This window comes from Arachis hypogaea, chromosome 19 (genome assembly GCF_003086295.3).
Source record: "Arachis hypogaea cultivar Tifrunner chromosome 19, arahy.Tifrunner.gnm2.J5K5, whole genome shotgun sequence".
Classification (NCBI taxonomy): domain Eukaryota; kingdom Viridiplantae; phylum Streptophyta; class Magnoliopsida; order Fabales; family Fabaceae; genus Arachis; species Arachis hypogaea.
This window is the reverse complement of record NC_092054.1, coordinates 5,103,787-5,124,449: the sequence shown is the minus strand read 5'-3', so window position 1 is coordinate 5,124,449 and position 20,663 is coordinate 5,103,787. Positions and strand designations below refer to the sequence as shown.

Below are 20,663 nucleotides of genomic sequence, written 5' to 3'. Positions count from 1 at the left end.
TTGAATTAGTCAAAATACTTGTGAATATTAGCGACTTCCCAAATTTAAGGTTAGGGATATGAAAAGTATTGGGATCATTAAATCTAATATAGGTTCGATTCTGGCTGATAAAGGCTGTCATTGTTCTTGTACGAACAGGATCAATGGGGCATCTTGTTAACTTATCTTTGTTTAGATTTAAATAATTGGTCTAATATTTACTTGAAAAATGTTAGTTGTCTTTTAACTTTGTCTTTATTCAGCCTTTTTATAAATTTATTATTATTTAATTAATTTAAATATCACTGTATTTACTTTTAGCATTCGGGAGCTTCTAGCTTTTGGCTTTTTGTACTGCATCATTTTCTATCGTTGAAACTACATTAAAAGAGGAGCAGTCATACACGTATTCTTTTTCACACATCACAGTAACCTAGATTATAACCAATTGAACAAGTTTGATTTCTCATCCTTAATTCACTAATTCATTTTTAACAAACCCCCTGATATGTTGAACTCCTAAGATCAGTTATTAAGAGTGTCACGGGACAAAACATACACAAATATGGTAGAATATAAATATATTTGATAGGACAGAGATAAGGACAAAGAAAAATATCATAAGACTTAAATACATGATCCTAGTGTGTATTTTAGTTTTAAATATTTTGAACTGTATCTATGTTATATCATGTCTCTGGGTTATATAAACTTTTTTAGTTTTATATATTAAAAAAATATATATTGAGATACATATATAAAATATATATTAAAATATATAATATATATTAATATTAAAATAATATCAATTTAATTTTGATGTATAATATAAAAATATTCTATGCGCGCATCTAATTTTGTATCACTACATCCCTAAAAATAATTATTTTCAACCATTAAAGCGTAGTCATTTAAATAAATAAACAGTAATTAAATAATTATGTAAAATAAGTTTTTGTTTAAATATAGTACTAGTAGTTCTAGTACAACACAAGATGGGCAGCCCCCACCTGAAATTGCAAAAATTACCGGTAATGATGCTTCAGATATTCCTTTTCCTTTGAAATGATGAGCACTGGTACCACTGCTGCTGTAAAGCAAACGAAGAAACCAAAAAAACAAAGCAGAATCAGAAAAAGAAAGCAAAAGTAAAACGACGTCGTAATTATTCGCGGGAAACCCCTCATGTCTCCAATGCGCGAGACACGCCATCAATCCCTCGTTGTTCCACGCGCTTTTTCTCTCTCCCTCACTCGCTTCCAAAACCAAAAACCGTTTCAAATAAATAACCGCTCACACACCAGTTTCCACACACACACACACATATCATAACTAAAACCGTTAACAGTTAAGAGTTAAATAACGCCGTTACCGATGCCTGAAGCCGTCGTCGATTTCCGCGCTCCGCCGCCGTCTCCGGTTGCCTCAGGACGGCGATCGTCGGTAACTAATGACGAAGTTTTAACGGAGTTTCTAGAATCCTCGCTCCGCGTCCCTGATCTCGTGTTGCCCGATAAGTTCTTCCCGAAACAGAAGCTTCTAGAAACTCCGCCAAAGGTCGACTTCGTTTCTCTCTGTTTTCACCGTGACGAGGCGGAATGCGATGCCGTTTTGGACGCCATGGCGAAAATCGGGTGCTTCCAGCTCATGAACCACGGGATTCCGAGGGAGCTCGTGGTGTCTGCTGCGGAGGCCGCCGCCGGAGTGTTCGGTGTGCCGCCCGTGAAGAGAGAGGCTTTGATGAGGTCACCGGAGAAGCCTTGGGGTTATGAAGAGTATCATGGCGGAGAAGAAGAAGAAGAAGGGAGTGAGATGTGTGAAGAGTTCGTGTGGTGCAGAGAAGACGAGTTGAAGTTGAATATGGAGGGAATTTCGCCTATTGGATATCCAAATTTCAGGTAATTAACGTTATGTTAATTAATTATTAATAATTGATAATTAGATAATAAATAACCCTATATACGTAATATAATGCATCCATTTTATTAACAAATCATTAGTACATAGCTAGCTACTACTAGAACTTATTATGTATATAGATTGTGATTATATATCTGCATGCCAAGAGAGGATTGCGTGATTTGTGATTAATTAAATATTTCAATCTTGCATGTAGTAATCAAATTCTAAAATATAGGATTTCTCAACTATTGGTTCCCCACTAGATATTTCAATCTTGCATGTAGTAATCAAATTCTAAAACATCATTGGCACTACACTAGATAAGATGAATATTATTGTTGAGGAATGCTACGGGACAGCAACTTTTGTGATTTGTAGTCATCAAATAGCCATCAATGATGATTTTAATGGTGTGAGATTGGTATGAGATTTTATCCAATAGCTCACTTTTTTTTGCTGGTTACATGCTGGCCAAAATTTAACAAAGTTGCTGGCCCCTAGACTTTTTCTATTATTGTTTGCTATTAACTATAAAGTGAATTCTATGGTATATATATATATATAGATAAACATTCATATGTTCAATTACCAAAAATGAAAATAAGATAAATATTTAATATGTTCAAAATCTCTGATATGAACTAAAATTTGCATAATCTTGATGTAGTTTTCACTTAAGATAAGGTCGCGCATTATTTTTTAGTAATATATGATGAGTTTACATAAGTATAAGAAAAACAAATCATATGTTTTTTTTTTCTTTTCTTTTATAATTATATCATATATGTTTTAGAAACGTTACTAGTGGTCATGGAAGGATGATAATTATTGTTGTTCTATAAAATATAACAATGAACAACAGATTTTATTTAAATATTTTGATTTTAGAATATATTGACAGAACATAGTCACCAAAAAAAAAATATTGACAGAACAAAAAATTAGAGAAAGGGAGAATAATTCTCAAGCATGAATTTGGATTATTTTATGGTGGTTGCTCACATATCCTTACATTTAAATGGGCATAAATATTCTTTTTACTTTACACTATTTAAAAAGTGACATATATGTTAAATTTAATGACACCTAATTAAATTTTAGCCAACTTTTATTTTAATTTTTAAATTTAAATTTTATTGATTTTATCATCCTTAAATTTTGTTACTAACCTTTTAATTTTAGACTTTAAACCCCTATATTAATCATAACTATTTAACTTAACACATATGAACAACACTTTGGATTATATATAACCAAGCAGCTATTGTAAGTGAGAAAGTATGATCATAAAATTCATTCAATCACTGTAGTTTAAAAGAAAGAAGAGAAAAAGAAGCACACTAATTATTCTGTCACACGCAAAGCTAGTGGAGGAAAGGTAACTGGTTTATTCTTGCTTAGTTATGATCCAACATAATAATTAAGCTAGCTGGCTATAATCAACTGAAATTGCACGAGTTAGGAGCAAAACATCTTTACACTTCATCATTTATTGTTTAAAAAACTGCACATGCAGTAGTGAGCACTATACTTTACACATCCATTAACTCTCAAAATTAGGAGTAATGCATTGCACGCATGTAATGTCACTTATCAATGAATTCATGAGAATAACTAAAGATAAATTGACATTCAGATGCTTAGAAAATGTATAATAAAAAGTAGTACTTATTTATAGGTCAGGAATATCATTTAAACATAATGACAAAATTAATTTTATATCAAACTAAATAAATATAAAATCTGAAAATATTCTAAGTATATTCTTACAGTCAATGTCAAGATATTCCATGACAACTATTCACGAAGTGTTGCTCAATGTTTTTAAATCTTTTTTGCAGCAAGAAAATGGAAAAACTCATGCTACGCATCGAGACTGTGGCCGAGAAAATTTTACCGGTGATACTGGAAAAGATTGCAAGAAAAATTAAAGTTGATGATATGGATTTGGTTCATCATGGGCATGATGTTGGAACAGTATGTTGTATATATAAGCATTGCAGAGATAATAGAGAAGATCAATGGCCTAACTCCTTAAAATATGATGTGATTAGAATGCTGATTAGGGGAACGGATTACTCACACTCATTGGGTTTTCATGTATGCGATGGATCTACAGAGTTCCATGTTTACTCTAAGAAAAGTTGGCTCTCTTTCTGTCCAGAAGAAGGTGCCATTATAATCACCGGTGGTGATGAAACTCAGGTAATTTAATTTACACTTCTGCATGCCTCCATTTTATGCCTCCCCATTTTTCTTTTGTTTAATTTTCTTAATCATCGATTTAAAACGATTATATTAGTAACTAATTTTATAAGAGAACAATTGAGTATACACCTTTGTTGACCCTTTTGTGTTATTATTAGTAATATAGCAATCTCCTTATGTTGTTCAATTTGCACTTGGTACAAGATGAGAAGGGATTAGAGGGGAAAGTTCTATGTAAATTTTGCTTTAATCTACTAGGGGCAAAATAGTCTTTTCATTTTGAAGTGAAATATTCTTATGAATAGGAATACTGCATTTCCTTCCCTAACACTGGAAATGAAAATTAGCCAAAAATCATAAGACATACCAGCTACAAAACACAGAATGTTTGTGTAAGAGTAAAGTATCGTTTTTGTCCCTAACGTTTGGGGTAAATCTTATTTTTGTTCCTAACGTTTAAATAGTCCTATTTTTATTTTTAACGTTTGTAAAAGTGATTCAATGTTATCCTGCCATCAATTACACATCATGAGCGCTTTAGTTTGAGTTTTAAAAATCTCTTCTTGAAGTTAGAATACAAATGTTCTGGGATAGAATCGATGATCTACTCCGAAAAATAGCTCATCAAATGTTGAAATTAATTTCTACAACATTTACATAATTCACTTTTTTAGGGACATAATTGAATCTAAACACAAATAGTGGGTATAATATTAAAATCGAACACATCTAAGTGAGACCTAATTGAGAATGAATACATCTAAGTGAGAATAATTGAAAAATATAATATAATTTGTTAGTATAATTGATAGTATGATAACATTGAATCACTTTTATAAACGTTAAGGATACAAATAAGACTTACTCCAAACGTTGGGGACAAAAACGATACTTTACTCTTTTGTGTAATTATTCATAGTTTCTTCTTTAGTATATTTTCTTTGTGAATTGAATGTACAATAAAACTAATATTCTTATATATTAACTTTATTTTTCTTATTTTTTTTATTATAATTAAATTTTGTAAGCAACTAAAGCAATCTATATCTGTTCTCCCAACAGAGAATGAGTGATGGGCATTACAAGCACGTTATTGGGAGGCCAATATTTAGAGGCAAGAATGAAGACAGCATTTCAATGGCCTTCCTCTATCATACTAACGATGCCAAAAACGATATTCAAACCAATAGTGGAAGAACTATTTCACTTGCCCAGCAAGCCGTTTTGGCTATAATTTTGACCCTTATGTATCACGTCCTGATTTTTGTAACCAAATTTTTGAACTAGTTAAATGTGACTTTGTCAATTTATATAAGAGGATGTTTGATTCATGGTTCATGCCCTGTGATTTCTGAATTTCTACACCCATCATTATTTTCGTATTTAAGAAGTGCTCTAACAAATATCAAACCAGAAGAGACTAGAATAACAGTTTCTAAAGAAACACAACAAAATCAAATCCCAAATTTAAGATGGATCAGAACATAAAGTGTTTAAACTGCAACTTTCAGAAAATAAAATACTGTCAAATACTCAACTAGGTACCTAGAGATGGTTGGGAGAAAAAGGAGAAAAGGGTTTCAAAATAACATCAACAACTTAATATATATATGTTGCTTAAAGGTTGCATAGAGCTTATACAACACAACGTCAAGTCTTCCTATACTTCACATCATCCATTCTACAGAGTTTCATGTTTACTCTTAAGAAAAATTGTCTCTCTTTCTGTCCAGAAGAAGGTGCCATTATAATCATGGTGGTCATGAAACTTGGGTTAATTCATGTACACTTCTGCATGTCTCCTCATTTTTCTTTATTTAATTTCCTCTAATCAATTTAAAACGATTAGATTAATAACTAATTCTATAAAAGAACAATTGAGTGTACACCTCTGTTGATCCTTGTGTTATTATTAGTAATATAGCAATCTACTTATGTTGTTCAATTTGCACTTGGTACAACATGAGAAGGGATTAGAGTTCTATGTAAATTTTTCTTTAATATACTAGGGGTAAAATAGTCTTTTCATTTTGAAGTGAAATATTATGAAAAGGAAAACTGCATTTCCTCCTCTCACAGTGAAAATGAAAATTAGCCGGTCTTAAGACATACCAGCTACAAAACACAAAGAATGTGTTAATTTTGTGTACTTATTCATAGTTTTTTCTTTAGTATATTTTCTTTGTGAATTGAGTATACAATACAACTAATATATATATATATATATATATATATATATAAACCTCTCTTGTTTTTTTCTTTTTCAATTAATTTTTGAAAGCAACTAGAGCAGTCTATCTTTGTTCTCCCAACAGATTGATGAGATTTACAAGCGCGTTATTGGAAGGCCAATATTAAGAACAAGTTGGAAGGCCAATATTAAGAACAAGTCCAATGCTCGCATTCATTTGCATTTCATTTTAAGTCCAAAATGCCACATCAAATCCCAAATATAAGATAGATCCGAACATAAAAGTGTTTAAACTGCAACTTTCAAAAAGGAAAATACTGTCAACTAGGTAGCTAGATCTGATTGGAAAAAAAAAAAAAAAAAGAGTTTAAAAATAACATCAACAACTTATGTTTATGTTGCTTAAATTAAAAGTTGCATAGAACAAAAGCATGATGTCGAGTCTTCTTATACTTCACATAATCCACCCTTCCAAGTTCACACTTCCATGCTGAAGCAATAGGAGTCATCTCCTTTATAGCCGCCTGAGGAAAGAAAAAAACTACTTGAATGTAAAAAGCCAGATTAAGAAAAAACTATTAGAAAACAATATTTATATCATCTGTGTGATTCATAATGCAAACGGGGCAGGTTGAACAGTTCTATCGCAAGAATTAAGGCTCTGTTTAAGGCTTTAAGCACTTTTGACCATGATTTAAAATTTAATTTTGCATATCATCAATATGTATAATTCCAGTTTACATTATCGATTCGCGATTCATACATATTTGCATTATCAATAAACTTTTACCAAATATTCATGTCATAATTCATGTGAAGGAAGGATTGCATATATCTCACGTAATATCACAATCATTCTAATATATATATAAAATAAAAAATGTGTAATCATGTACATAAAATCCTAACAAATACAATTCTGTCTTCTTTAATTAAATTACCTTTAGAATACCAATAATGTTTTTCCATGTGTTGCTTTTAATCTAAAATCCTAGAAAAAGATCGATTTAAAATGTTATAATCTTATTGTATTGACCCAACACTTTATTTTTGTATAATATAAATACATGAAATCCAATTTCATATACAAGTCAACGACAAACAACAAAGCCTTTTCCCAATTTCATGTAATATCACAAAAGAACTAATTCAAGAAAATTCTACAGCATTAGTTAAAAGTGCAGACAGCAAACATGAGGAAGCAGTGAAATATATGCCAGTACACCCTATATAAAATGGCAGTATAACAGATGATTCTTTCCATAAGATAACTAATTTTTCACATATAGAATGGACCCTGGTTCACTTTTCACAATTTTCATACTAATTTTTTAAACATGCCTCATAAGGAAAACTCAGATTTATATTACTCGAGATAGTATTGATATGGCAAACCACAGAGCAGAGGAGAGTTCATACCATTTGCAATACGTGAATTCTTCAACTTGGCATATGCTAGAGCCCCTCGGTAAGACAGATATTTCATTAAGGATATGCTCTTTCTCCTTTTCAAATGAACCAATGTTAGTGTAGATTATAAATGTCTTTAAAACAAGTGCATTTTGCAAGATATAAGCCAAAAATTCACGTTCCTCTAATGAGTCTGGGTATCTTCTAAATTCAAGAATGTTCAAGTGTGACCTAACACAATTAGGTACACTGGCTGGCTGTGTCCAACTGCTAGGTTCAGTACGGGGAGTTTGGTCACCAAAATACTGTACCTGACAACATGGGAAAAAAAATTGTCAAAGGATGCAGGCAATTAATAACAAATAGAAAATGGTGGAATTATGCAAATGTTTATACCCCATTGTTATCAATTTTGAGTACTTGAAGCTTAGGGCAGCAGCAAAGCAGTTTTATTAGGACTCCAGAGTTGAAACTTCTAAAACAAATCCTCAGTTGACGTAAGTAGCTAAATTCTGGGAAGTGTAAATTTGGAGCTTTGACCAAGCACTGTGTGAAAGATAACACAACCGTTTAGAGATTCCAATAAGCAAGTTAGAATGAGTAACGGATTATGAGACACCGACAAGCATATTACCTGGGTGGTAAATCCCCCCAAAGCCAGCTTCTTCGTCTTGGAGAGTGCCTGGAGAAGTTTGGGTACCCAATCAACATGCTCAGCCTTGGGAGCAATATCAATAGAAGCTTCCATCATGTTGGGAAAATCACTGATGACTAAAGTCCTTACACACGATTCTTCAAGGTATATACGGAGGTACTCAAGATTCGGGGCGTCTATTTGAATCTCAGTGATTATGGGATCATCAAAGTCTCTTTCTCTTGCCTCTATTAATCTTAGCCTCTTCAAAGAGGGGGAGAGCAAGTGAATGTTAGGATAAAACGATGCATCAAAAATGAAGTAAAGATATTCAAGAGCAGGGCAGGCAGATATGAGGTTGAGGTCAACAGGTACGTCTGGGCCCAGTGATAAATTCTTGAGTAGAGGCAAATGAACCGAAGATATATTATTCAAAACAAGATTAGCCACCAGGGTGAGAGAAACAAGCGAAGCACATGTGAATATTTCATCAACATAGTTGCTACTAACATCACCATACAAAAGGAGATGCATTTCTTGAAGGCAAGGCCCCAGAGCAGCTCGCACCCACCTTCCGACGGCATTGCCGCTATCTAAGTGTGCCCCACAAATGAGGCGGAGCTTTCGGATGTCGGAAAACCTGCGCTGGGATAGAACTGTGTCCACAAAAGACACGAATCTCTCATTGTTCCCAATGCGTTGGGTATCAAAATCAAAGGCTTGGAGATCCTTCCAGAGGTGGCGCCACCGGCGAGACAAGAAGCTGGTGCCCACGGCATCTATGGTTGGGAGGAATGAGACGATGTGGCACAACAACGAGTTTGGTAGGCTGCTGATGATGTCTGTGCCCATGCTTCTTTTTTATGCTGTACATGTTTCAGCCATTTGAGTGGGTCAAACAAAATGTCAATCATATGCAAAGAGTCAGATAAGTCAATGGCTATGTCCATAAAAGAACAAAAACAAAAACTTCTGCTTCAGACCCTAGCTATGAAATGGAAAAAAAAAATGATTTTCTTCTGTTGTCACTTTTTTAGGGTTTATAATTATACCAGAGTGAGTGAGGTTGATATAGGCATATAGACATAGACACCAATTTCGGTATAAATAACATTTTTTTTTTCATGTTAGTTAATGATATTACAGCAAATCGAAATACGGGGAGAAAGTAAAACACTCATCGTTTGAAGGGTAAAATCGGGAGATGAACAGAAATGCAAGAAAGACTGAGAATCAAGAAAGGAGATAAATAACCCTAAAAGTAAAATCAAAATTTACAGAGGATGTTACAGCCTATTTTAAACGTTCAAACTTGTCTATATTAGTGTATGAGTGAAGAGTAACGATAAAAAATTAGGGAAAATGTAAGAACAACGAGAATGCGTAATAACTACTAAGCCAACATTATTTGGGTTAAAAGAAAACAAAAAATGCATGGCATTGGGGATGGTAAGTAGTACCAGGATTTTCACCTTGATGGCTAGGGCTTCGTCGTACTGTGTGGAGGAGAGGAGTCAACCGGGGCTGTCAATTAAAAAATGGGTTCATTGAGGGAGAACAAAAGATAGCGAAGAAGGAAGGATAAGGTGATCATGAATAATTTTATTTTTTTTGCTAAAAAAAATTTAATAATTAACAAAAATATATTGAATTTATTTTTTGATCTAAATAAATTTCAATTAAATTAAAAAATAAACTAAAATTATTTAAAAAATAAAAAATTGATCAATATTTATGAATTTTAATAAAAACTGAAATTAGTTTAAATTTGAACAAACAGTCAAAAAAACTCAATTATTAATAAAAATATATCAAATTTATTTTTAGATCCAAATAAATGTCAATTAAACTAAAAAAAGAAACGAAATTATTTAAGGAATAAAAAATTTGATTAATACTTATCATCGGCATCAAGTGAATTAAAATTAACACACAAATGAACCAAAATTAGTTCAGATTTAAATAAGCAGTCAAAAAGACTCAATCATTAACAAAAACACATCGAATTTATTTTTGGATCTAAATGAACTTCAAATAACCTAAGAAATAAATTGAAATTATTTAATGATGTCACCAGAGAAAATCAAAACCAATAAAGGTTTTAGTATAATGTTGGCGTTATTAGTATTTGGTGATGATAACAAAAGAGAAAGATAACAAAAAAAAAGAAAAAAAAAAGACGTAGCATCAGAAAAGAAGAAGAATGGTTTTTCGGAGAGATTTTGAGTGTATATATACGCTCTTTTAATAAGAGTGATTTTTATTGGTATTGAGCCCGCTTGATTAAACTTAGATGACAATAAAATTTAAATGTGTAGCATATCTGTTTATTAATATATATATATATATATATTCAATAATTTGTTTTTGACATGCCAATTATATAAAAGAAATATAATAAGTTTCAAAAATTTAAAAATAATTAATTATCTTAAAGGTACTGAAATTCTTATAAAATATAAAATACAACTCCCAAAATAAAATATTAGTCGAAATAAGTTATCATAAAAAAGTAAGGTAAAAGTTTTCTTTTCAACCATATAAGTTTAAAAGAAAACTTAATATTTTTTACAAAAAAAGAAATATTTAAATTAGATAATATAATTATTAAAATAAAATGATATAAGTTATTATATCCATAAAAATAAATAAATAAAAATTAATTTAAAAAAGTATAAAGATTTGAGCGTATAACATAAAATTGATTAAATAAAATATCATTAAAAGAAATAATTAAAACTTACACCTATCACATTATTAAAAATAATTATAAATAAAATTATCAAATATTTTTTATTTTATCAAATATATATCTCATATATATAATATATAGGGCTGGGCTACACATACAAGCTTACAAGCTTACAAGTTGGCCCAGCCCAAATACAAGTCACGCGCATCAACACAGATTACATGGAACGTCACTTCACGCGCTCAACACAAACGGTTACGTATGGCAAACTCTTCCACTTCTTCCACTTCTTAAAACGCTTCGAAAACAAGGAAACCCTTCTATTTTCGAGCGAAGATCAAAGTTCAAAATATACATGTCATTGTTCGAAACCTCCGTCAAAACACCATCAAACTCTCCATCAAGAATTTGAAGAGAAAACAAAGCAACAATACTCAACGTAAGTTCATTAAGATTCCTGTATATTTTCCATATTACAAACTATGTTTTGCTTTCCTTCAACGTCGTTGTTCTAGGGTTTACTGTTACTCTTGCTTCTTTGTTACACTGTTCTTCTACGTTGTTGTTCTAAGTTATCCTGTTATTCTTGTTGTTCTAGATCTTCTGGTAAATAATTTTTGGGGTTTATTCCGTAGATTGGGGGGTGTATACTGCTTGAACTTGTAATGTGGCTTGATATTGAAGTATGTTTGAGTGATATCTGACTGATATATATGGATACTATATCTGAATCATATATATGGGAGTATCTCACTGTTATCAATGGGGGTATCTGATTCTTACATGTGGGTGTATCTTACTGTTATCAATGGGTGTATCTGACTCATATATGCGTGTATCTTACTGATATCTCAATTAATTTGATATTGAAGCATGTTTGAGTGATACCTGACTGATATATATGGATTTATCTGAATCATATCTATGGGTGTATCTCACTGTTATCAATGAGTGTATCTGAATCATACCTATGGGTGTATCTTACTGTTATATATGGGTGTATCTTACTGATGTCTTTGGGTGTATTTTTCATTTCAGAGAAAATGACAGCAAGAAAACAAACAAAAGACCTTAAGTGTGCCACACATCTCCTAAGTGATAAGTTCAGAAACATGAGTGAGGAGAAGAAGGCGATTGTGAGGGATCTCAGATTCGGTGGGTTGATGCACATCCCACCACTGAGGGTGGATCACCAACTATTAAGGGAGCTAGCAAACAACTTCAAACTTGGGGACAACAAACTAAAAACAGGATATGGTTCTTTCCAAATAACACCAAAAACAATAGGTCATGCGCTTGGCATCAATGCAACAGGTAACTAGCTTAAAAATATAGGTGTATATTAAGTTGATGCTTGGGTGTATTTAAGTTGATGATTGGGTGTATTTGAACCGACTTGGATACTTTGTTGTTTTCCTTTTTGTAGGAGATCTGTTTCCTGAGAAAGTTGAGTATAAGAAACTTTCTGATGATGACAAAATAATTTTTAGAAGATTCCAGGGTAAGACCCTCAAAAGTCTTATCGATGAAATGATGGAAAAATCGGCGTTGGCAACGAAGAGGAACGCCTGATGTTCAAGAGGATATTCATCCTCTATATACAGATGGCGTTCCTTTTGCCAACGACGATAAACAAAATATCGCCTGTGCACTTGGCCCCAATTTTTAAGATGGACGGCATATCGGAGAGAAACTGGGGGGCATGTTTTGACCTTCATGATCAAGGGCATCACAGACTACAAGGAGAAAAAGAAGAAGGCAATTGATGGCTGCCTCTTCGCCCTGATGATAATTTACTTTCATCTTTCAAAAAACAAAGGCAAGAAGAGGGCTGAAAGACCACCAAAGCCCTGGATTGCCAACTGGACTAAGGAGCAGTTGGTGGAAAGAATGACTGTAGAAAGAGAGGAAATTTTGGTAAGTAAACATAATATGTTGGTTGTATTTTATTTACCTGAAATATCTAATGTTGGTAAGTAAACATAATATGCTGCTAGCTAAAATATCTAATGTTTCAGGGGATTGTGAAGATGGCGGAGACAAGAGCAAGAGAAAAAATGAAAAAAGAAGAAAAAAAAGAAAAAAAACAAGAAATCAAAAAAAAAGGAAGGCGAGTTCAACATCGTCTTCGGAGAAAGAAACTACTGACAGTGACACTTCTACCTCTGAGTCTGAGACTCAAGAAGACTCAGAGGATTCAGGAACAAAACACCGCAGCAAACAGTGAAAAAAGTAAGTACCATACTTGGGTGTAATTGCTTTTTCAAGTTGGGTGTATTTTGTTGATCACGTTGGGTGTATGTAGTTTATTAAGCTGGGTGTGTTTCGTTTGCTGCGTTGGGTGTATCTTGTGCATTCATTTGCGTGTTTTTTTTAGTATGTTCTAAATAATGATTGTTTGCCTTCCAGAATGGACTCCAGAAAAAGAAAAAAGAGTCAAGAGAGGTCCGATTCTGATTCAGAATCTGAATCTGAATCAAGTGATGAGTAATGTCCTGAAATTATTACTCCTTTCTTTTGGCTTCATTATTAAGATTTCGTGTATTAACTGAAGTGTCTCTTATTAACTTATAGGAGCGAATAATCATCACCGGTGGAGAAGGAAAAGAAAAAGAAAAAGACAAAAACATCACCAAAAAAGTAAGCACTTCTTTGGATAATATTCTGTAATAAAATTAATTTTTTATTTCTGATTGGTACTCTTTTTTTTCCACCCAGAACACAACCAAAAAAGAAAAAAGTTGTTGTGGAGGATTCACCTCCTAAAGAAGATCAATACTTTGACGGGTACAGTACCTCGTAAGCTATATTACCGTCTATCATCGTAATTATTTTTGTTAACATCTTCTTTTATGAATGTAGTGAGACATATGAAATATCAAGTGACGAACTAGATGAATGGCTAAGGCAAAACGTTGATAAATCTGCTGCAGAGGGGTATGTCTTGATGGGCTGTCTATTTCATATTTTGGTGTGTTTTGTATGCTAATAATTGTTTCTTGTTTTGCAGGGAGAACCAAGCTGACATGCGATCGACAGAAGGTCGCTATGTGTCGTCTGAAACGTAAGAAGCTTTATTATTCAATAAAATCTTGTTATCATCATTTGGGTGTATTTTGTGGAACCATTTGGCTGTATTTTGTGGATCAAGTTGGGTGTATGTTGTTTACTAAGTTTGGATATTTCGTTTGTTTTGTTGGGTGTATATTGTCCATTCGGTTGCTTGTATCTTGTGCATTCATTTGGGTGTATTTTATACCTGTATCTTATTTTGTCTGAATAACATGAAATCTGTTTAGACTACCGGCTGTGAACTTGGGAAGTGATGATCCTTCCTCTCAAGGACGCACAGAACAGAGTAGTGTAAACCAGCCGTCACAGAGCATGTAATTTCTCTTTCAAATAACCGTTACTTTTGTTCTTCTATTACCCTTCTACTTCTAATTCTGTATATATATTTTTTAGAAAAAAAAAAGCCCTTTATTATTTTATTCAAGAAAAAAAAGGCAGGAAAAAAAAGCAAAAACTGCAAGTATGTAAGTTCTCAAAAAACAAAGCCTGTCTTCTTTTTGAATTGTTCGAGTGTATTTTTTGACTTTCTTTGGGTGTATTTTAGGTTGAGTCCGTCTGATTCGAATATGATGGTTGTGAGGGAACAGACACCGTCGAATGCGCTTGCAATGTGAGTTTTTCAAGAATATTTAAACCTTATAACCTTATTATTTTCAAAAGCGTTGTTAACCCTTTTTTTTTCTTCTTGTTTAGAGTCCCGATTCAGGTTTTTGTGCCTGCATCCCAAACAACCACTGAGACAGATTTTGAACCAACCCCTATGCTACAGATTGAAGGGACTACAGAAACGTAAGAAATAGTATTGGGTGTATATTTGTTTAGAGTTTGGGTGTATATTTGCTAACAGTTTGGGTGTATATTGTTCCTGATTAGTTTTTTTTTACGCCATGATTAATTTTTTGTAACTGTGCAGCACTCCTGAAACCCCCAAACAACTTCAAGAGACCACACCCACGATTCCCCCAGCTCCAACTAAAATGTAAGTTCATCAGACTAAAATCAATCTTTGCTTATCATCTGTATATTCTTATTCTTATTCTTATTCTTATACATGATGACGCAGTCATCCAGCTGCAGAAGACGCTGCTGCCCTGTTGATGATGGCACGGACATCAACCCATGTTCCTAAAACAGATCCAGGGGTGCCATCATTCAGCCTTGGATTGACTGATTCAAGCCAGGAGGGGCCGTCAACGCAGGAGACAGAAATGGCAAAATCTCCTGAAGCTGCAAATTTGATAGAACAATTGGACGATTTGGTCCAAAACATAGCAAGCAGTGCGGCGAAGGGAAAAAACAAAAGTCCACAAATTCAGAGGGAGACTGGGGGACAAAGTTTTGGGAAGTTTGAAACTCCTGGGACAACAAAGCAGATTACGGATGATATGAAACAAAAGTGCTACATCTGGGGGACGAGACTGAAGGAAGACGCAGATGGCAATACTAACGAGTATGAGGAGATGTGCACTCTCGTTGCCCAAGGTGAATACATTTTGATGAGAATGCACCTTGCATCCCTCCAGGCAAAAAGTGATATAGAAACTCAGGTAATATTAGAATAACATTAATGTTTTTATACCAAATTCAACTGCAATGTTTATTAATGTAAAATTGATTTCGGCATATATTTCTAGATTGTATCTGCCATCTGCCTCATCCTCAACCAGAAAAATGAAAAGAGGTTTCAAGAACAAATATACTGTCTCCCCCCCGATATTGTGGTAAGTGTTACTTCTACGAACTTTGGGTGTATTTTATGTATTGATTTGGCTGTATTTTTTACGTTCGATTGGGTGTAAGTTTAGTATTTCATTTCTTGTTTCGCAATTCTTGCAGAGTATGGCGCTTTCGGATCACCCAAAGGGGGAATTCATATCACCGAAAACGAAAAAGGAATTCAGGGTGGAAGCCTACCCGAGTTTCATTCCCTTCATAGATAGAAAAAAATTAACTTCGCATCCATATGTAAGTTTTCGTTTGCTAAATTTGTTAGTACGGTTATTTACTTATATGCCAAATAAAATAACACACTGTTGAAATGTGGCAATCCTTCAGATTTTTGCTCCTGTTTGCCACTCGGGGCATTGGTGGTTATGGCTAATAAATACAACAAAGCAGAAATGTCATATACTTGACCCGCTACACAAAAAAGCTCCAAGCGATGAGAGAAAGGACATTAATAAATTCACTGTAAGTTGCCTCTGTCTTCTTTACTTTAATAGATAGGTCTATTTCGTTAGTTGTGTTGGGTGTATATTGTCCATTCAGTTGGGTGTATCTTGTGCATTTATTCGGGCATATTACTGATTTGTTTTGCTATTTAAGGGATATGTATTTTCAAGATTGATAACATATGCCGGCGGGGAACCTCTACAGAAAGGGGAGAACGAGAAGAAAATTAAAGCATCATATGTTAAAATATCAAGCCAAAAAACAAGGTATAAATTTGTGACTCTGAACATTAAACTTTCGTAAATGAGATTTGTAATTTATTTTCTTCGTTTTCAGCTATGACTGCGCTATCTACGTTATGAAGTGGATGGAGTTAATTGAGCCAGAAAACATCAAAAAGGGGAAGTATGAATGGGATAATTGGCCACAGGTAACTGTCTTTAGAACTATATAACTCTGTATTACTTTACTGAATTAATATTGCTGTTTAAACAGAATATACTTTTTAATTGTAGGAGGAGGTGGACCACTATAGAGTGGAGTATGCTTCCCGGATACTATTCAGTGAGATGAATAAACAGAGAGATCGGGCAATTAGAGAGAGTAGTGCTATAAGGCTGTCGAAGCCATCCTCTGTATTATTGAGTCCGTTTTGTCAGATTAATTCTGCTGATATAGAAACTGCGTAATCCAACTGCTGGGTAGTTTGTAAATTGAACAAATGATGTAAATATTTGCCATTTATCAACAACTTCTATTCCATGTATATTTTTTCCCATAGTTAAACTATCTGTGCTGGTAAACTGTCTGTGATGTATTCAAAAGCTGTATTACAAGTGGTAAAATATGAAGGAAAAATCAAGGCATATATAAACGCAAATTATAAACTGTTACATCCAACGCAAGTCTAATAATACACCCAAGATTGCATAAAATATACATCCAAACTGTCTGTGCTGTATTCAAAATGTATGAATTACATGTACTAAAATATGAAGAAAAACATCAAATCAAATATACACCCATAACCTGCGAATTTTTACAGCTTTTGTTCTATATGTATCTAAATATGTGTCTATATGTAAATTGTGAATTAACAAAAATACACCCAAAAGAACAGTGCTTTTACACCCATATTCTATAAAACTATACACCCAAAGAGTTATCCCCTGCTGCTTGTACCCTGAACTGATAATTCATAACGTGTCCTTGATATTGGCTGGAATTTGAATGCGCCGCTGATGTAGCATCAAACAGGTTTATCTGAATATAACACTCACACATTAGCTAACCTATTAACGAGAAAAATAAACTCAATCGCCACAAATTTAAAGAACATTACTTTTACCTCGCTTAAAACTTTCGTCTTCTTCTTCTTTGTGGCATTTGCGATCTGTTTCTCCAGCTTTGAACCTAGCCTGTTTTTTGGACGTCCTCTTGTTCGAATCCTTGGCGGGCTTTGAAGCTCGTTAACGGATTCCAAGTTGGCGTCTTCGTGGGATAAAGAAGATGTCCCATTCCTTTTGGCTTTTAATGCTTCCATCTCGGCCATGATGTTATTGTACGCACGGTGCAGAATTGTAGTCAGCTCCTCCGATTCGGAGGCAAATTCGCAAATATTTTGCGAACGAAAAACCAATTGGTCGAACCTCTTGCTTCTTGGCTCCATTAGTGGCTCGTCGTGGCTGCTCTTGATGTGTGTGTGTCGTCTCTTGACCTTCTTGCTCCATCGTTCCAGTATGTATCTAGGTGACACTTGGCTTACTTGTTCGAAGCTTAACACGCTTAGTGCGTGACGGCACAGTATCCCTCTCGACTCGAATAATAAGCATTGGCATTTTACCTCGGCTGCAACTGAGTCATAAGTAACCACGAACTTGTTGAATATTGAGCTGTAAACTTGTTCTCCGACTTCGTATACTGAATAGCCTAGAGCGGAATTCTTTAATCTGGTGATGCAATTCGCCTTTCCTCTGAATTGCGCTTGGACTTTCCTAAACTTTGCATGAGTGTACGCCTCTTGAAACTGAGCTTCAATGGAGGATTTGGTTGCACACGGTATGATCGTATGAAAATCTGCAGCATCTGATTCTCTCTTTGCTTGCTCCCTGCTTCCGAGGCAATTATCATATTGTTTGACGAACTGAATAAGCGAGCTGTTCCGGGTGATATACTTGTTAAAAAATGAATGCATGCTCTTGCTCCTTTGTGTGCTTCTCATCCCTGCCCAGAAGTGGTGATCCAGATAGATAGGAACCCATATGTGACGGTCTTCGTACAGATCTGCATAATACACCCAAACATAGACTGTAAATACACCAGAGGGAACATGCAATTTACACCTCTGCTGCAGATTTTAAAAAGACATTACCTGAAAGCCACTTGTTGTCTGCAAGACCAAAATTCAGCAGAAAATCGTTCCAATTCCTATCGAATGAGTCTTTGCTGTGAGAGTTCCAAACAACTTGGCTCATTTCTTGTTCGATATCGGCATGTCCCTTGTACCCGTTTAATTTGCTTGGAATCTTTTTCATGATGTGCCAAATACACCAACAGTGAATTGTTGTTGGCATACAGGCCTTTAAAGCCCTTTTCATTGATGCGCACTGATCGGTGAGAAACCCTTTCGGAGCGTTTCCTCCCATGCAACGAAGCCAGCATTGAAATAACCATTTGAATGATTCAATTTCTTCGTTCTTCATCAAAGAGCATCCGAGAAGTGTTGACTGACCGTGGTGATTCACCCTGACAAAAGAACCACAGACCAAATTATACCTGAAACAAATTACCATGGTCCAGAATGCAAAATCATTAGTTACACCCCAACAAATGCTTCGCATACACCCAATGAGACAGCCAATATACACCTCTGCTGTGGATTCGTAAAAATAAATTAATTTAGCATCATAAACAGGGGCAGTTTGTTACCTGTTTGTATTGTAGGTGGTGTCGAATGAAATGACGTCTCCGAAATACTCAAAGGCGGCTCTGCTTCTTGCATCGGCCCAAAAAGCCAGCTTAATCGATTGATCCTCTTCGAGTTGGAGCTCAAAAAAGAAATTCTGATTCTTCTCTTTCATTCTTAACAAATATTTTCCGAATTCCTTTGCATCTTCTTGTTCGGAAACATTTCGCACTTCCCTCGTAATGTAATTTCTCACGTCCTTTTCGATAAAATTTAACTCGCGGTGACCCCCGGCAGCCGCAACAAATGATTGGTATGTTTTGCTTGGTCTGATACCGGCCTCATCGTTATTCTCTATTGTACGACGAATGGACATGCTTAGTTCCCTATGCTGTTTGAGCATCTCTGTTTTGCTTGGACAGCAGGGGTGTGAATGATCGAGCACAACCTTTGAAATAATCCAAGCACCGACATCCTTCAATGTGTGTATATAAATTCTTGCAGGATAGTTTAAACCGGCTGTAGGATTGGTCTTCTCGGTCGGAGATATTTTAGATTTCCATTTTTCCTCTCTGCTACATGTAATCAGTTGATTCTTAATCTCGTTTCCCTTCCTATTTGTGCACCGAACTCTTGTAGAGAAACCTGCAGCCTTGGCGTAGTTCCTGTAAAATTTTCCAGCATCTTCAAGGGTGGTAAAGGTCATTCCAACCTTCGGAACAAGCTCGTCATCAACAACCGAGAGAGGCTGCACAATACACCGTGTCAGAAACTGTGAATACACCCATAGATATGATTCAAATACACCCAATCATGCCTAATATGATACAGCCGAACCGCAACAACTCAACTACACAATGACCTTTAAAGCCATAAACAGTAAATACACAGGCTGCAGAATACACCATGTCAAAAACTAAAAACACACCCAATCATGTCTGATATAATACACCTGAACAACAACAACTCAATTAAAATAACAAAACCAGTAGTGTAGATACACCCACACTTCTAGCAAAAATACACCCAAAAAAAGACCTGATCTATACCCGAGCGTCTGCTATAAATTCCAGGTAATTAATCACAACTAATACATTGAATCGACAGATTCATGTTAACGTGTTAGTTTCACAGTCAATGTTCACCAATTTTTCAACTACACAATGCTATAAAAATTACTGAAAGAAAATTCATTATGTAAATCAAACCTCAGGAACTTCGTTAGATTCAAATTCATAATCCACTTCGCCTGGATTCAGCTGACAATCTGAGGTGGAATGATCCATTATCTTCAAAACGAGTTCAAACTTTGATTTCAGAAAACAACAAATCAAAATAGAAAACGAAGCTCGAGTTGCAGAGAGAGAAAAAAGTAACGTAAACGAAGAACATACCACTGAAAAAAGAAGAGGAAAAGAACGATGGAGAAGAACGAGGGAAGACGCGCGAGAAGAAGAACAACCAAATCTCAAAATAACGAAAACGAAGAAGGAAACAA

General features: G+C 34.5%; 2 protein-coding genes across 4 annotated transcripts; one reads left to right on the top strand and one right to left on the bottom strand.

The window, feature by feature from the left end:
* Positions 1 to 1,281: 1,281 nt before the first annotated feature.
* LOC112779756 (probable flavonol synthase 4) lies at positions 1,282 to 5,427 on the top strand. The gene is made up of 3 exons (XM_025824093.3): positions 1,282 to 1,877; positions 3,723 to 4,086; positions 5,152 to 5,427. The coding sequence occupies exons 1-3, from the start codon at positions 1,354 to 1,356 to the stop codon at positions 5,374 to 5,376; spliced, it is 1,113 nt and encodes a 370-aa protein (XP_025679878.1). The 5' UTR covers positions 1,282 to 1,353; the 3' UTR covers positions 5,377 to 5,427.
* A 1,041-nt stretch (positions 5,428 to 6,468) lies between these two features.
* LOC112775458 (F-box/FBD/LRR-repeat protein At5g56420) lies at positions 6,469 to 9,936 on the bottom strand. 3 transcript variants are annotated; one of them, XM_025819074.3, is made up of 5 exons: positions 9,785 to 9,936; positions 8,325 to 9,190; positions 8,087 to 8,236; positions 7,700 to 8,001; positions 6,469 to 6,804 (listed from the first exon to the last, which is right to left on the bottom strand). In XM_025819074.3, exons 2-5 carry the CDS (start codon positions 9,174 to 9,176, stop codon positions 6,795 to 6,797), a joined length of 1,314 nt encoding a protein of 437 aa, XP_025674859.1. In that variant the 5' UTR covers positions 9,177 to 9,190; positions 9,785 to 9,936; the 3' UTR covers positions 6,469 to 6,794. The 3 variants fall into 3 exon arrangements, with proteins under 3 accessions (XP_025674859.1, XP_025674862.1, XP_025674861.1); XM_025819077.3 differs by having other exon boundaries at positions 9,797 to 9,928; XM_025819076.3 differs by lacking the exon at positions 9,785 to 9,936 and having other exon boundaries at positions 8,325 to 9,749.
* Positions 9,937 to 20,663: the final 10,727 nt, after the last annotated feature.

What these genes read in the sequence shown, in the direction of transcription:
- LOC112775458 (XM_025819074.3), bottom strand. Translation starts at nt 9,176, where the DNA reads ATGGGCACAGACATCATCAGCAGCCTACCAAACTCGTTGTTGTGCCAC. An exon ending in TGGGGGGATTTACCACCCAG is followed by an intron (nt 8,237 to 8,324) that starts GTAATATGCTTG and finishes TCTTTCACACAG; the next exon opens with TGCTTGGTCAAAGCTCCAAA. An exon ending in TCAAAATTGATAACAATGGG is followed by an intron (nt 8,002 to 8,086) that starts GTATAAACATTT and finishes CCATGTTGTCAG; the next exon opens with GTACAGTATTTTGGTGACCA.
- LOC112779756 (XM_025824093.3), top strand. Translation starts at nt 1,354, where the DNA reads ATGCCTGAAGCCGTCGTCGATTTCCGCGCTCCGCCGCCGTCTCCGGTT. An exon ending in ATTGGATATCCAAATTTCAG is followed by an intron (nt 1,878 to 3,722) that starts GTAATTAACGTT and finishes TCTTTTTTGCAG; the next exon opens with CAAGAAAATGGAAAAACTCA. An exon ending in CCGGTGGTGATGAAACTCAG is followed by an intron (nt 4,087 to 5,151) that starts GTAATTTAATTT and finishes TTCTCCCAACAG; the next exon opens with AGAATGAGTGATGGGCATTA.